The sequence below is a fragment of the Elgaria multicarinata genome, chromosome 23, assembly GCF_023053635.1.
Source record: "Elgaria multicarinata webbii isolate HBS135686 ecotype San Diego chromosome 23, rElgMul1.1.pri, whole genome shotgun sequence".
In the NCBI taxonomy this organism is placed as follows: Eukaryota; Metazoa; Chordata; class Lepidosauria; order Squamata; family Anguidae; genus Elgaria; species Elgaria multicarinata.
The window spans coordinates 5,330,351-5,344,653 of NC_086193.1; the positions used below are offsets into that span (position 1 = coordinate 5,330,351).

The following is a 14,303-nucleotide window of genomic DNA, read 5'->3' on the forward strand; positions in this document are numbered from 1 at the left end:
GAGTATTGCATCCAGTTCTGGGCTCCACAATTCAAGAAGGACGCAGACAAGCTGGAGCGTGTTCAGAGGAGGGCAACCAGGATGATCAGGGGTCTGGAAACAAAGCCCTATGAAGAGAGACTGAAAGAACTGGGCATGTTTAGCCTGGAGAAGAGAAGATTGAGCGGAGACATGATAGCACTCTTCAAAGACTTGAAAGGTTGTCACCCAGAGGAGGGCCAGGATCTCTTCTCGATCCTCCCAGAGTGCAGGACACGGAATAATGGGCTCAAGTTAAAGGAAGCCTGATTCTGTCTGGACATCAGGAAAAATTTCCTGACTGTTAGAGCAGTACGACAATGGAACCAGTGACCTAGGGAGGTTGTGGGTTCTCCCACACTAGAGGCCTTCAAGAGGCAGCTGGACAACCATCTGTCGGGGATGTTTTAGGGTGGCTTCCTGCATTGAGCAGGGGGTTGGACTGGATGGCCTTATGGGTCCCTTCCAACTTCTATGATTCTATGATCCATCTGTCAGGGATGCTTTAGGGTGGCTTCCTGCATTGAGCAGGGGGTTGGACTGGATGGCCTTATAGGCCCCTTCCAACTCTACTATTCTATGATTCTATAATAAGTCAGAGCTCAAAACAATTCTCGTTTGTTGTTAAGTGGGAACTGGGTTTGTTTGCACTTTAATGACCTTCAAGTGCAAACTTCAGACCCTTTTGCGGGACGGTTTTAAAAGCAGAAGTGTGCACCTGTGTCTAACGTCAGCCTGTTCTTTTCTTTGGTTCTCCACTTCCTCTCCGCCCCCTCGCCCCTTGCAGTGCGGTTCAGCCGAATACATGGCCCCGGAGGTCGTGGAGGCGTTCAACGAAGAAGCATCCATCTACGATAAGCGTTGTGACCTGTGGAGCTTGGGGGTGATTTTGTACATCATGCTGAGCGGCTACCCCCCTTTTGTGGGGCACTGTGGGACCGACTGCGGCTGGGATCGCGGCGAAGCGTGCCCCGCGTGCCAAGTGAGTGAGCCCGGCCGGGCCGGGCCGTTTGCCAGCCTTGTAAAACCTTCCGATTTTCTCGCCAGCAAAGAAAACGGGCTTCCGGTTTTCGGAAAACGGGCTTCCGATTTTCTCGCCAGCAAAGAGTTGTAACGATATTTCCTCTTGTTTTATAATTACAAAAAAAGAAAGTTCCCCCTCTTTCTGTTACCTTAAAGTTTTCTCCTTTATTCGTTGAATCCACAGGTAAACAAATCGTTTTTCCTAGTTCGCACCAAAAGACTAAAAGAGGTTTCCGTTTGATTATAAACCTAGATGCATTTTTTAAAAAAATAACCCCAGTGTGCACAACACCAGGGTCTTGTGAGTGCCTGCTAAGTTTCATGGTTGTCGGGAAGTTAATATGCAATGGTATTTTCTCCCACCCACCTGACACCTCTAAAGGGTACAGTCCATTCTATTGCCTTAAGACTCTATTCTGCTGCAGGTATGAGACCCTTACGTAAATACTTCCCCGGGGTATGGCTAACCCTACTGCCCCTGTTTTGGGAGAAGGTGTTTCAAGTAATCCATCAGAATCCAATTCAGACCTAGGGGAGGCAGCGCCAGACACCAGCCAGCCTGGACCAGTGGGGGAGGAAGCTCTCACGGGCGAGTCAGCCCTCTCCAGAGCTGATCTCCTCAAGGCCAAATCCTACACGCTCAGTGGGAAGTGAGCTTTCTTCCAGAAGAGAGCACCCCGACAAGCTAGCTGATGCTAGGGTCTGCCGGAAGCGAAAAAGCACGGAGCGGAAGGAAGGTGTGAGAAAGTCAGTCCGACTAGGATTGCGCCAGAACCTGCCTCCGCACCAGGCTCTCTGAAGTTACGGGTGTTTGGGGAAAGGCTTCCTGTTCTTGGTCGGACAATTGTCTCGCTTAGTTTGCCTAGTTTTGCCTAGGGGGACGTTTCCAAGAGATTAGACTCTCTTCAGGTGGAAGAGATGTTTGCTGCTTAATAAAAGCTTTGTGGATTAACTGGCAGGCCTCGTCATTTGCCTCCCATTGAAAGCAGGGGCTTTCTGAGAAACACGACAGGTATTTAAATTATTTTGCATGACATTCTCAGTAAGCCCTTCACAAACAGCCCCATGCCTCAAGGCAGGCTTTCTGTGTCTGCTTGCCTGCCAAAGATTTCACCCCTGCGCATTGCAGAGCCTTTGGGTAGGATGGAATGTTCTAGAATGTGGACTTATTTATTATTTATTTATTTATTCCATTTATATCCCGCCTTTTTTCCTCCGAGGAACCCAAGGGTGGCGTACGTAATCCTCCGCCTCTCCATTTTTATCCTCACAACAACAACCCTGTGAGGTGGGTCAGGCTGAGAGTCTGTGACTGGCTCAAAGTCACCCGGTGGGTTTCCATGGCCGAGTGGGGATTAGAACCCGGATCTCCCAGCTCCTTAGCCACTACTCCTTAGCCACTACACCACACTTGGCTCGCCCTTGCCTTGCACGAACTGAAAGGGCGCCCAGCGGCGTCGGTCAAAGGTGCACCAAGTAAAACAGTTTTAAGAGAAACTGTCAAGCGCAAAATTCAAATGGAGCTACCGTCAAATCCACTCTAATAAAAAAAATGTATCAAATAACTAATCCATACTGCAAAATATAAGAAGCAATTGCAAAAAAATTAATTACATAACAAACCGTATAAAATTATAGTAGACTGGAAACTAAACAGTTGACAAACATAGTGACCTTCCTTGTTTCTGATATAGTCCATAACAGTAAACACAAAGGATTCTCTGCCCTGGAGGTAGGCTAGCAATAATGTCCATTTTACAGATTGTAGTGGGAAAGACCGAGGTGGTTTTTTTTTAAAACTGTTTTAATTATTATTTATTTTTCCAAATGTTCATTATACAGTAACCTTTTTTGCCACCCAAAGTTATAAGCATAATTAGTTTCCCTTCAGGTTTCCTATTTTATCATGTTCCCTAATCCAGCCTGGTACGATTTGCTTAGATTGTCCCATTTCTTTTTCTGGGATGTTACATCATTTCTGTTTATCTCTTCCTTTTACTTTATTTTATTTATAGTTATTTTCTGACGTGACTTCTTTTCAGGAGTCCCAGAGCGTCCCACAGGCCTCTGCCAGAGTTGTTCCATTCATTTCTTTCTTCATATATTCTAGATATTTTTGCCAATTTTTCATAAAGTTATCTTTTTGTTTTATTACTTTGTAATTTCTGTGTCATTTTTTCACTAATTGCTATTTCCCAAATTTTCCTTTTCCAGATAGCTACCATCTTTGCTGTTTTTCATTTATTTGCTATTAATTGCCTTGCAGCTGTCAGCATAGATCCAATTAATGCTTTTCCTATAATAATAATAATAATAATTAAAATTTCTTACTCGCCTCTCTGATTAGATCAAGGCGGGGAACAACAGCAAACATAAAATACATAAAATACGGATTTAAAACATAGTATACACCAGCCTTCCTCAACCTGGGGCACTCCAGATGTGTTGGACTACAACTCCCAGCAGTCCAACACATCTGGAGCGCCCCAGGTTGAGGAAGGCTGTTATACACTGTTAAAAACATCCTAAAATTCTACTGGATTATTTTCTTTGACAAAAAATTATTTATTTATTTATTTATTTATTACATTTCTATACCGCCCAATAGCCGGAGCTCTCTGGGGGGTTCACAAAAATTAAAACCATTCATAATATAAAACAACAGTATAAAACCATAATATAAAATACAATAAAAAAGCTCAACCAGATAAAAACAGCAGCAATGCAAAATTACAAATTTAAAACACCATGTTAAAATATATTTATAGATTGTTAAAATGTTGGGAGAATAAAAAGGTCTTCACCTGGCATCTAAAAGCATATAATGTAGGTGCCAAGCGAACCTCCTTAGGGAGCTCATTCCACAGCCGGGGTGCCACAGCAGAGAAGGCCCTGATCCTGGTAGCCACCTGCCTCACTTCCTTTGGCAGGGGCTCACGGAGAAGGACCCCTGAAGATGACCTTCGGGTCCGGGCAGGTACATATGGGAGGAGGTGTTCCTTCAGATAACCTGGCCCCAAGCCGTTTAGGGCTTTAAACGTTAATACCAGCACTTTGAATCGGGCCCGGACCTGGACATAAAAATATTCAATGATGGCTTTTTATATATTTTGATCAGGCTTTTTTTTCAATTTCTCTAAAGACCCTGACCCAAAACTTCTTCACTTTCCCACAGTCCCACCACATATGTATCTGGAAAGGCAGAAGGTGCTGAGAATAATGGCTTGCTATAAGATTTGGCTGTCCTTGTATTCTTGTTGTGGGATGGATCTGAATCGGACCGGCTTCCTACCGTAACGTCTCTCCTCTTCTCCTTCCAGAACATGCTGTTTGAAAGCATTCAGGAAGGGAAGTATGAATTCCCTGACAAAGATTGGGCTCACATCTCTTTTGGAGCGAAAGAACTCATTTCGAAGCTCCTGGTGAGAGATGCCAAAAAGCGCCTGAGTGCGGCTGAAGTCCTCAAGCACCCGTGGGTGCAAGGGGTGAGTGGTCTTCATCGTTGGGGGACGAAAGGCGGGGCAGCGTTAATTAGTTCTGGGTTCCCCCCTTCCTTGAGTTCCCATGTGCTCGCATTTGATGTGTACAACCTCGGGCCCATGGCCCGAATCTGGGGAATTTGCACACAGACATACACCCGTGATGGTTGGGCCAAAAAACCCATCTTCCAAGTATAACCTCATGGGATCTGAGCTGGCGGTGACCGAACAAGAAAGAGAGCTTGGGGTTGTGGTGGACAGCTGAAGGAAAATGTCCACCCAGTGTGCGGCCGCTGTAAAGAAGGCAAATGCCATGTGAGGCATTATAAGAAAAGGAATTGAGAATAAAACAGCCAGGATCGTACTGCCCTTAAACAAATCGATGGTGTGACCACACTTAGAGAACTGTGCACAGTTTTGGACACCACACCTAAAAAAGGTGTGCTCTGTGCCCGGTTCCTGGCTTCTCGCGGTTCCTCGTGAGGAGCCGGGATAATCCGCGACGCCCGGCCACACTTTCCGCAGAGACCGTGGGGAAAACGTTCCTGCTAATATCCCGGGCCAAGGGAGGGGTCATTCCCCCCCCCCGGCTCCCAGGATGCCCTGTGCATCATGTGGACACACAGGGATGATCCCAGGGTGCTCACCGGGATATCGCCTGGCCTAGCCATGGCCAACGTCTTTTTTTAAAAGGGGGATTCTAATTTGTCCAAATCCAGTTTGGCCCCGAACTAAATTTGAGCTGGTCCAGTTTGGGAGCTTCTAATTCTGGCCATTTCTCTTTGCCTGTAAGAGGTTTTGGGAAAGGAAAGGAAAGGAACCTCTCGTGCAAAGCACTTGTCATTCCTGACTCCTAGAGGGACGTCTGCTTTCGCTGATGTTTTCTTGGCAGGCCTTATAGCGGGGTGGTTCGCCGTTGCCTTCCCCGGCCGTTATTCCCTTTCCCCCAGCTAACTGGGTACTCATTTTACCGACCTCGGGAGGATGGAAGGCTGAGTTGACCCGAGCCGGCTGCCTGAAACCAGCTTCCGCTGGGATCGAACTCAGGCCGTGGGGAGAGTTTCAGCTGCAGAAACTGCTGCTTTACCGCTCTGCGCCACACGAGGCTCGTAAGAGGTTTGACATGTTGGAAAGTGCTTTGTGGGTCCCTTAACCAGCCAAGGCTGAAGACAAGTTGATCCTAGAGGCACTGAACGGTGAAACGGGGACTAGAAATCTCGTTATTGTAACCGAAGAGGCACCTATGGGCTGCTGCTCCCCATTGTCCTGGGAGGGATTTGTACCCCCTTTGGGGACTCAAGGGGGGCTGTCCGGGACAGCACTTTGCAAGGGGTGTCGCGCATGCCGCTGCTAAAAATAGTCAATATGGACCTTGCAAAGCTGTTGGATGAGCACAGAATGTGCAGGTGGGTATATATTCCAGGCCCAGGCGAGAGATCCCATGGGTTATGGACGCAAGGCAGGAACAAGCAACCACAGCATTGGGTTTTCAGCTGGTACATGTGGGATATTCCTGGAAGGAGAGGGTCGATGTCTCGGCCTCGCGTCTTGTAGAACGACTTTCATAGAATCATAGAATAGCAGAGTTGGAAGGGGCCTACAAGGCCATCGAGTCCAATCCCCTGCTCAATGCAGGAATCCACCCTAAAGCATCCCTGACAGAGGGTTGTCCAGCTGCCTCTTGAAGGCCTCTAGTGTGGGAGAGCCTACCACCTCCCTAGGTCACTGGTTCCATTGTCATACTGCTCTAACAGGAAGTTTTTCCTGATGTCCAACCTGAATCTGGCTTCCTTTAACTTGAGCCCATTATTCCGTGTCCTGCACTCTGGGAGGATCGAGAAGAGATCTGTGTGACAACCTTTTAAGTATTTGAAGAGTGCTATCAGGTCTCCCCTCCATCTTCTCTTCTCCAGGCTAAACCTGCCCAGTTCTTTCAGTCTCTCTTCATAGGGCTTTGTTTCCAGACCCCTGATCATCCTGGTTGCCCTCCTCTGAACACGCTCCAGCTTGTCTGCGTCCTTCTTGAAGTGTGGTGTCCAGAACTGGACACAATACTCTAGATGAGGCCTAACCAGGGCTGAATAGAGAGGAACTAGTACCTCACGTGATTTGGAAGCTATACTTCTATTAATGCAGCCCAAAATAGCATTTGCCTTTCTTGCAGCCATATCACACTGTTGGCTCATATTCCGCTTTTCTGCCACCTGGTGTCCTCCAGATGCGTTGGGCTGCAACCAACATGGCAGTGAATGGGAGTTGTAGTCCGACACATCTGGAGGACCCCAGGTGGCGGAAAAGCTGCTGAGGAATCACAATTGGAGGAGTTCAGGTTGAATCGATTTTTATTCTCCCCAAATTAAATGTTTTCATACAAGGAAGCCCTGTTTTTAAATGACAGTGGAAACATCGCTGCTAGGTGAATTTTCTTCTTCAGTGCTGTGCAGACGCTGATGACCATTCTCCTTCCTTCGGGTGGGGGAAGTCCTTGAGAGCTCTTGATGTAAGTCTTAACTTTCATTTCCTTTTCCCCCCCCAGTGTGCTCCAGATAACACGCTCCCAACTCCAATCATCCTACAAAGGTGTGTAGAACCTCTTGCGTCTGTCCTTAATTTGAGCCTCTGCGAGAAATGAATAGATGAAATGTGTATAGAATCATAGAATTGTAGAGTTGGAAGGGGCCTCTAAGGCCATCAAGTCCACCCCCTGCTTAATGCAGGAAGCCACCTTAAAGCATATCTGACAGATGGTTGTCCAGCTGCCTCTTGAAGGCCTCTAGTGTGGGAGAGCCCACCACCTCCCTAGGTAACTGGTTCCATTGTAGTACCGCTCTAACATTCAGGAAGTTTTTCCTGATGTCCAGCCGGAATCTGGCTTCCTGTAACCTGAGCCCGTGATTCCGTGTCCTGCACTCTGGGAGGATCGAGAAGAGATCCAGGCCCTCCTCTGTGTGACAACCTTTTAAGTATTTGAAAAGTGCTGTCACGTCATCCTCACCTGCTGCCTCGTTCCTTTCCCCCCTGAGCTCCAAAGATAAAATTTATAGCTTCACTCGTCTATACTCCGTAGCATCGTATGTGTGCACGTGCGCATTAATAACTCCACTACAAAAATAATAATAATAAAACGATAAATCTTTTCACTCTTTTGCTGCTGCTCTTTGTGTGACGCTCTTTGCCTCGATTCGAATCAGTGAAAATTCGGGTTTATGTTTGTTTATTTATTTATTTTATTTATTAAATTTATATCCCGCCCCATAGCCGAAGCTCTCTGGGCGGTTTACAAAAGTTAAAAACAGTGAACATTAAAAAGTATACAAAATTTAAAACCATCAAAAATATAAAAACAACAGTATCCATTTTAAAAAAAAAAACAGTTCTGGGGTCCGTTAGAAAACAAATTTAGTGTTGTTGAATGCTGTTAAATGCCTGGGAGAAGAGAAAAGTCTTGACCTGGTGCCGAAAAGATAACAACGTTGGCGCCAGGTGAGCCTCGTTGGGGAGATCATTCCACAGTCGGGGGGCCACCACTGAGAAGGCCCTCTGCCTTGTTGCCATCCTCCGAGCTTCCCTCGGAGGAGGCACTCGGAGGAGGACCTTAGATGTTAAGCATAGTATTGGGGTAGGTTCATGTCAGGCAAGGCGTTCCGTCAGGTATGGTGGTCCCAAGCCGTGTAAGGCTTTATAGTTTAAAACCAGCACCTTGAATTGGGCTTGGAAACGTACAGGCAGCCAATGCAAGCGGGCCAGAATCGGGGTTATATGTTCGAACCTTCTGGTTCCAGTTATCAATCTGGCCGCTGCATTTTGCACGAGCTGCAGCTTCCGAACCGTCTTCAAAGGCAGCCCCACGTTGAGCGCATTGCAGTAGTCTAATTTGGAGGTTACCGGAGCACGGACGACTGAAGCTAGGTTATCCCTGTCCAGATAGCGGCGTAGCTGGGCTACCAACCGGAGTTGGTAGAGGAGCAATCAGTGAGGAGCAATCCCGTTGTTGTATAGACGGGGGCTTTATCTGTGGGGCAGAGCTGGTAGAATCCGCTGACGTGCTTTTCTGTGGCTACCCTGGCAGAAACAGCTGTGCCAAAGAGCTGACGTCGTTTGCTGCCGAAGCCATCGCCGTGAACCGGCAGCTCATGCAAGACGAAGAGGACGCCGCCGAGGAGAGGCACCCCATAATCATTAAAGCTACCTCATGCTCCATGCGGCTGTCGCCCCCTTCGGAATCCAAGCTGGCCAAACGGCGGCAGAAGACCAGCATGGCAAAAGCCGACGGCAACCAGCACCATCCGGGTGGGGGATCACAACTAGTCCTGGTGGGGGATCACATCTGAATCCCTCTCTGTGTACACCCCCGTTCTTTCTTCCATTCTCACCCCCACCCCACCCCACCCCGGCCCCCTTGCTTCGGACAAAATAAAATGAGCTAGAAAAACAAGATCAGATCCTTCTCAAGTTGGCTGGTTTCCAAGGATTCCCCCCCCCCCCTTGATCTTGTTTTAACACTGGCTTTTTCTTTTTTCTCCGCGTTCCCCCCCCCCAGTTCCAAAACAGGTATTTTAACCTTCTTGAATCTCCTACAAAAGCATCCCACCCACCGACCCCGGCCCCGCATGGGTGTATTTTGACACACACGTAATATATCATTTTGGCTTTTTGGAAAAGAAGAATTTACATCTGATTCCCACCACCACCCCGCGGCCGCGCCTCTGCTGAAGGACAGCTTAAGGATACTGTTTTCTGCTATCTGTCAGCTCTTCTTCATACTGTGAAAAGTGGGGGATAAATTCCCCCCTCCCCTTAAAAGTCCTCAACTTTGAAAGGTAGCATTCTGATGTTCGGTTGTATTCTGTTTTTTTTTCGTTTTATTTTTTTATGGCGAATTTTCTATGGGTTTTTCTTCCTCTTTTTTTTTTTTTTTTAAAGGAAGTACGTGCAGATTGTGAAACTGAAAACAACTGTGTTGTGTGGTTTGGGGATGCGCGGGGGGGGGGGGGCGGGTAGGTTTCACCCATTCCTTGTTGCAGAAGGGGCGGCAAAGGTGGAGAGGGCTGGTGGAGGTTCACTGATCTCATAAATCCCCATCTTCCGCTGTGAAGCATCTTCTCCGACACGATAAACTCCATCCGACGAGCGTTTTATTGCACGTTCGTTCCTGCGCACTCACGGAGTTTGCTCAGGTCCTTCCCATGATGTCGTCTGCCTCCCGCGACAAAAAAAACTCTCATTAAGCCCGATTTTTTTTAAAAAAAACCTCTGAATCGCCGCCGCTCTCTCCTGCTGTGTGCAGGAGAAGCAGCGCCATTAGAACAGTGGACTCCCTGGGCCTTCTGCTCATCGTTTACTTCCTCTTTCAAAACCGAGGAACGAAAACACGGGCAGAGAAGCGACGGCAGGGACCGTGTTAACCCCCGGTGTGATGGAGCTTTATGTTATATACTCTGGTTTCTCTTCAGATCGTATAAACCTTTCTCCAACACGATACGGATTTTGAAAATGGTGGAGGGTAGGGGCACGTTTTGGGTATCCACGAACAAGGGGAATGGAATCCGGAATCCACAACCCCAGCCCACATTTCAGGGCACTTGGTTGACGGAGCTCTACTTCAGTTTATTACCAAATTTGGCCCAGTCTAATGTGGGATTTAAAAAAAAAATAACAAAAAATGCACATAAGTGATGGGTGTTAGGGATTGCTGTAACCCAGGGTAATTCCCCCTAATTTTTGTGGAGTTGGAGGGGTGTAGGATAATATGATCAAGAGGAAGGTTTTGTTTCTTGCTATTAGAGTTAACTGGAAAAACGGACAAGTGTAGGCTTTTCTCTTTTTTTGGAAAAAACAACAGGGAAAAGTCACCACAAGATAAAGTTACCCGGAGGGGAACGGCAAAGGGGTTTCTACAACCATGTGAAACTTTTCTCTTGAGTTCGTAAATTTAGAATGTGCAAGGGGTCCTTTAAGAAGAATGAATAACTGGAGCATTAAGGCTTGTGGCGTTCTAACTTTTCGGTGGTGCGTCGCTGTTCAAAAAGAAGACCTAAACACCTACTCGAATGATTGGTTTATTTTTTTAACACAAATTTGGTGAGTCCCCGAAAAAAGACAAAATACAGCTGGATGTTTTTGGCCTTCCCGCTTGGGATCTTCTTAAATGGAACCAGCATGGCTCTGTCTTATCCCAGAAACCCTTGCAATGGTTGGTTCTTGGGGATGGGGGTGAGTCACGTTGGGAATTTCCAATGTACTGTCCTTCAATCTTTGCCTAACTACAGCTCCAGAGTTAGGGTCTCTCTCTCCGGCCTGGTTCAGACAACACGCTAAACCACGCTGCTTTAACCACAAAACGGTTAATGGAATGCATTGAGGTTAATGCTTTCCGTTAACCATTTCGTGGTTAAGCTGCAGGGTTTAGCGTGTTGTCTGAACGGGGCCTCTGTCTGTATGTGTCTGTGTGTTTGTGTGCATGAGATGAGCTAGTTTGAAGTTAGCTAACTGTGCTAAAACCTTGTGGAAGTTTCTGGTGCAGCTACTCTTGTAGACGAAGAGATCAGAAACCGGTCTTTTTGGACGTTGGTAAAGAAGAGAGGAGTAGCAATGGGTGTATACTGGGTCCAGTTGGCGTTCATGTGGATTTCTTGCTGATTCCTTGGTTTCGTTTCTTTTGAAAGCCGGTTTTGGTATTTTGAAAAATGAAAAAAAAAAAAAAAAAACCCGGGTTGGATTCAGACTTAAACATGCTTAAGGTAGACCCATTGATTTCAACAACGCATTGCAATGGGTCTGCTTTAAGCATGACTAATTTTGGATCCAACCCTCCCTGCCCGAGGGTGGGTTTTGAACTGTAAACCGAAGCAGTTGATATCATTAAGAGTGTAACCCTACGCATGTTTAGACGGACAAAAGTTCTACAAATCCCAGCACTCAGTCAGCTTGATACTTGGACATGGCAGACTGGGGAATGCTGAAAGGTGCAAGACCTTTCTCCCCCTCCCCCCCCGCCCCGTGTAAACATGCATAGGATTGTGACCTAAGTTAGGTTGACTTTATGGAAAGGAGGACAGGGCTCCTGTATCTTTTAACAGTTGTCTAGAAAAGGGAATTTCAGAAGGTGTCATCTGTATGCATGCAGCACCTGGTGAAATCTCCTCTTCATCAGAACAGTTAAAGCTGCCTTCTTTTGTATCTGGTCACTCTAGCTAAAGTGGTCAGGGCTCCTGCGGCTTTAACTGTTGGGATGAAGAAGGAATTTCACCCGGTGCTGCATGCGTACAAAGGACGCCTGCTGAAATTCCCTTTTCTATGCCACTGTTAAAGATTCAGGAGCCCTGTCCTCCTTTCCATAGGGTCACCCTACCTAAGTTGACTTTCTAACGTTTCCCCCCCACCCCATCAAAAGCTTATCTTGATAGGGAAGGAGATTCTGAAAGGGTATTTGGCTAAGAGTTGTGTGGTTTGAAGATTACCTGAGCTTGCTTCTCTGGGCCCTCGTCTATACGACTTCGATAATGCTGTATTGATGCTCCTTCCCAGCGTCTACATGGGAAGGAGCGCAGTTCAGGGTTTCCAGGCCAGTCCGGGGGTGCCTGGAACATCCACGCCCCCTTTTTCTCTGCTTAGTGGGTTTTTTACCGGGAAAATGGGGCTGACGTGTTCTTTGTTTATTTTTTTTATTTTTTTGGTTAGCTGTAAATGCGAAGGGCCGCATTTGCAGCTAACTGGGCGTGGGGAGGAATGGGGTGCTCCCTCCCTGGCGGGATTTCCAACCCCCCCCTTTAAATTTTATTTATTTTCCCTTAAGGCTCCACAGAGGCACGGAGCCTGGCCGGGGTAAGTCCCCGACTTTTTTAGCGGCTTCGCTCCTGGATGGATTCAGAGTGGCGGCTGCGTCACGTAGATGACGTGCCGCCACTCCGAAGCAGAACGGGGGCAAAGCGCCCGTGTGGGCGAGCCCCGAGAGGGCCCACTGTTGATCTCTGCTCCCTGGGTTCCCCTATTCCCTCGGGCCCCCTGCTCTAATAAGTCCTGGGCAGCTAGGTCTGGGAGCCGGTATTTGAATTTCCCACAAAGCCCTTGAGTGAGGAGCGTGGTGAGAAATTAAAATGGCGGCTCTTTACCCCGCCCGTGCTAATTGGAGGGGAGTTCCGGTTCTGCTGCTGGGGTTGACCCACATCGGAGGGGGCGAGGCAGGGGGCCCTGTGGCCCCAGCAGCACCCCTGGTTTGGGGCTCTTTGGGGTGTGATGCGAACGAACTTTCAAGTAGGTGCCGGCCTGCTTTGGAGGATTGGTTTTCATCAGCCTGGCACGTGTTGTGCAGTAAAGGGCGTCAATTTAATACGATTGAGGAGTGACCTGATGGCCTCCTGATCTAACAGTGGCATGGACTCGTAGGGACCTGTCCTTGGACCTGTTTAATTCTTGTGAAACCACGTCTCTGGATCCCACATCTGTATAGGGACTGGTGTACGTGTCAATTTGTTGTGTGTGTGTGTGTGTGGCAGCATGTCTGCACCCCCGTGGCTGCTCTCTGGCCGCGCCGTGGAGGGGCAGAGCTGCGTGGCGAACCTCCCTGCTGTTTTTCCTCCTCTGCTGCTCCTGCAGAGAGAAAGTGGCTCCCCGCCGTGTCTCCTCTGCGCAGGCACCGAGAGAAAATGGCTCCCTGACGTTTCTCCTCCTCTGCGCAGGCACCGAGAGAAAAGGGCCGTTGCGCCCCAAACTGTTACTGTATCGCGATATTTCTTGAAATATGGATGCGGTTGACCTTTCTGCGGTTTGTACCAGTGCCTTGACATAGTGGCAGCTGTGCTGATGGGTGGGGTGGGTGGGTGTGCCGGCGATCACCCAAGGGTGCGGGCGCAGAGATGCAGATCAGGGGATTGTGGCCCAGCTAGCGTTGGCCAGGGATAATGGGAGTTGCAGTACAATAAGGCTAGAGGGTGCTGGGTTGGGTAAAGATGCGATAAGTGAAATATTGGCTTCCTGGCATATTTAGCGCTCGTACAAAGGACTCAAAACTGGGCTGATGGCAGCTTTACGTCTCTTCTGGAGATTTAGAACGGGGTTCCTGTACTGTCAAGGTGGTCCTATGCTTTCTTATTCCTTCATGCAGTGCTAGCTCTCCCGGTTTCTCTTTATGCATAAGCTACAAAGACGGAAAGTGCTGTACATGTTAACTTGGGATCAGGTCCCGTTGGCCTTGCTTCCGAGAAAGTACGCGTAGGGTCGTCCTTGGGGTGAGTTCGTGGGCAAAGGGACCTAGGAATACTGGATTGGATTGGGAAGTCTTGCTGAGTCTGTTGGGCTTACTTCTAAGTAGACATGGGGAGGATCAAGCTGCTACTTTAGTCTCGGAGGAGCAAATAGCTTTGTGTACTCCAAACTGATTAGGAAGGTAACTTGGAAACTTAGGTAATTTATAGCACAGGAGGTGTTGAACTTATCTGATTGGTCTCCTGCTTTGCAGTTTTGGGGAGACAGCTCCTAAAATGTACTTCCTAGACCAGCTTAGGTTCGCTTAACTGACTAGTCCCCCTTTCTGAGTCCCGGGATATTTCCATCCTGTGATGAGACGAGGGCCTTCTCCAAAGAATACCGTTTTCAGAATCCTTTGGAGGTAGCAGCTATTTTAATGCTCTCGAATCAAAATTTGCCAACGAGAAATGGGCGGTGTCGGTGTTGTTAACCTCAACTCCTGTCCAGATGTGCACTCCTGCCCAGATGTGCACATCAGGAAATGTTACATTTGTGTGTCTTAAGAAAGATGCTTTTCTCTGAACGAGAATCTTTTTA

At 47.9% G+C, this 14,303-nt stretch overlaps 1 protein-coding gene across 1 annotated transcript in view; it reads left to right on the top strand.

The window, feature by feature from the left end:
- Nucleotides 1-9,343, top strand: part of MKNK2 (MAPK interacting serine/threonine kinase 2) — a 48,952-nt gene extending 39,609 nt beyond the window's left edge. The window contains exons 11-14 of the mRNA XM_063147198.1: nt 806-1,000; nt 4,362-4,526; nt 7,057-7,100; nt 8,590-9,343. Of these exons, the coding sequence (XP_063003268.1) occupies nt 806-1,000; nt 4,362-4,526; nt 7,057-7,100; nt 8,590-8,851 (666 nt within the window). The 3' untranslated portion in view covers nt 8,852-9,343. The remainder of the gene's footprint in view (nt 1-805; nt 1,001-4,361; nt 4,527-7,056; nt 7,101-8,589) is intronic.
- Nucleotides 9,344-14,303: the final 4,960 nt, after the last annotated feature.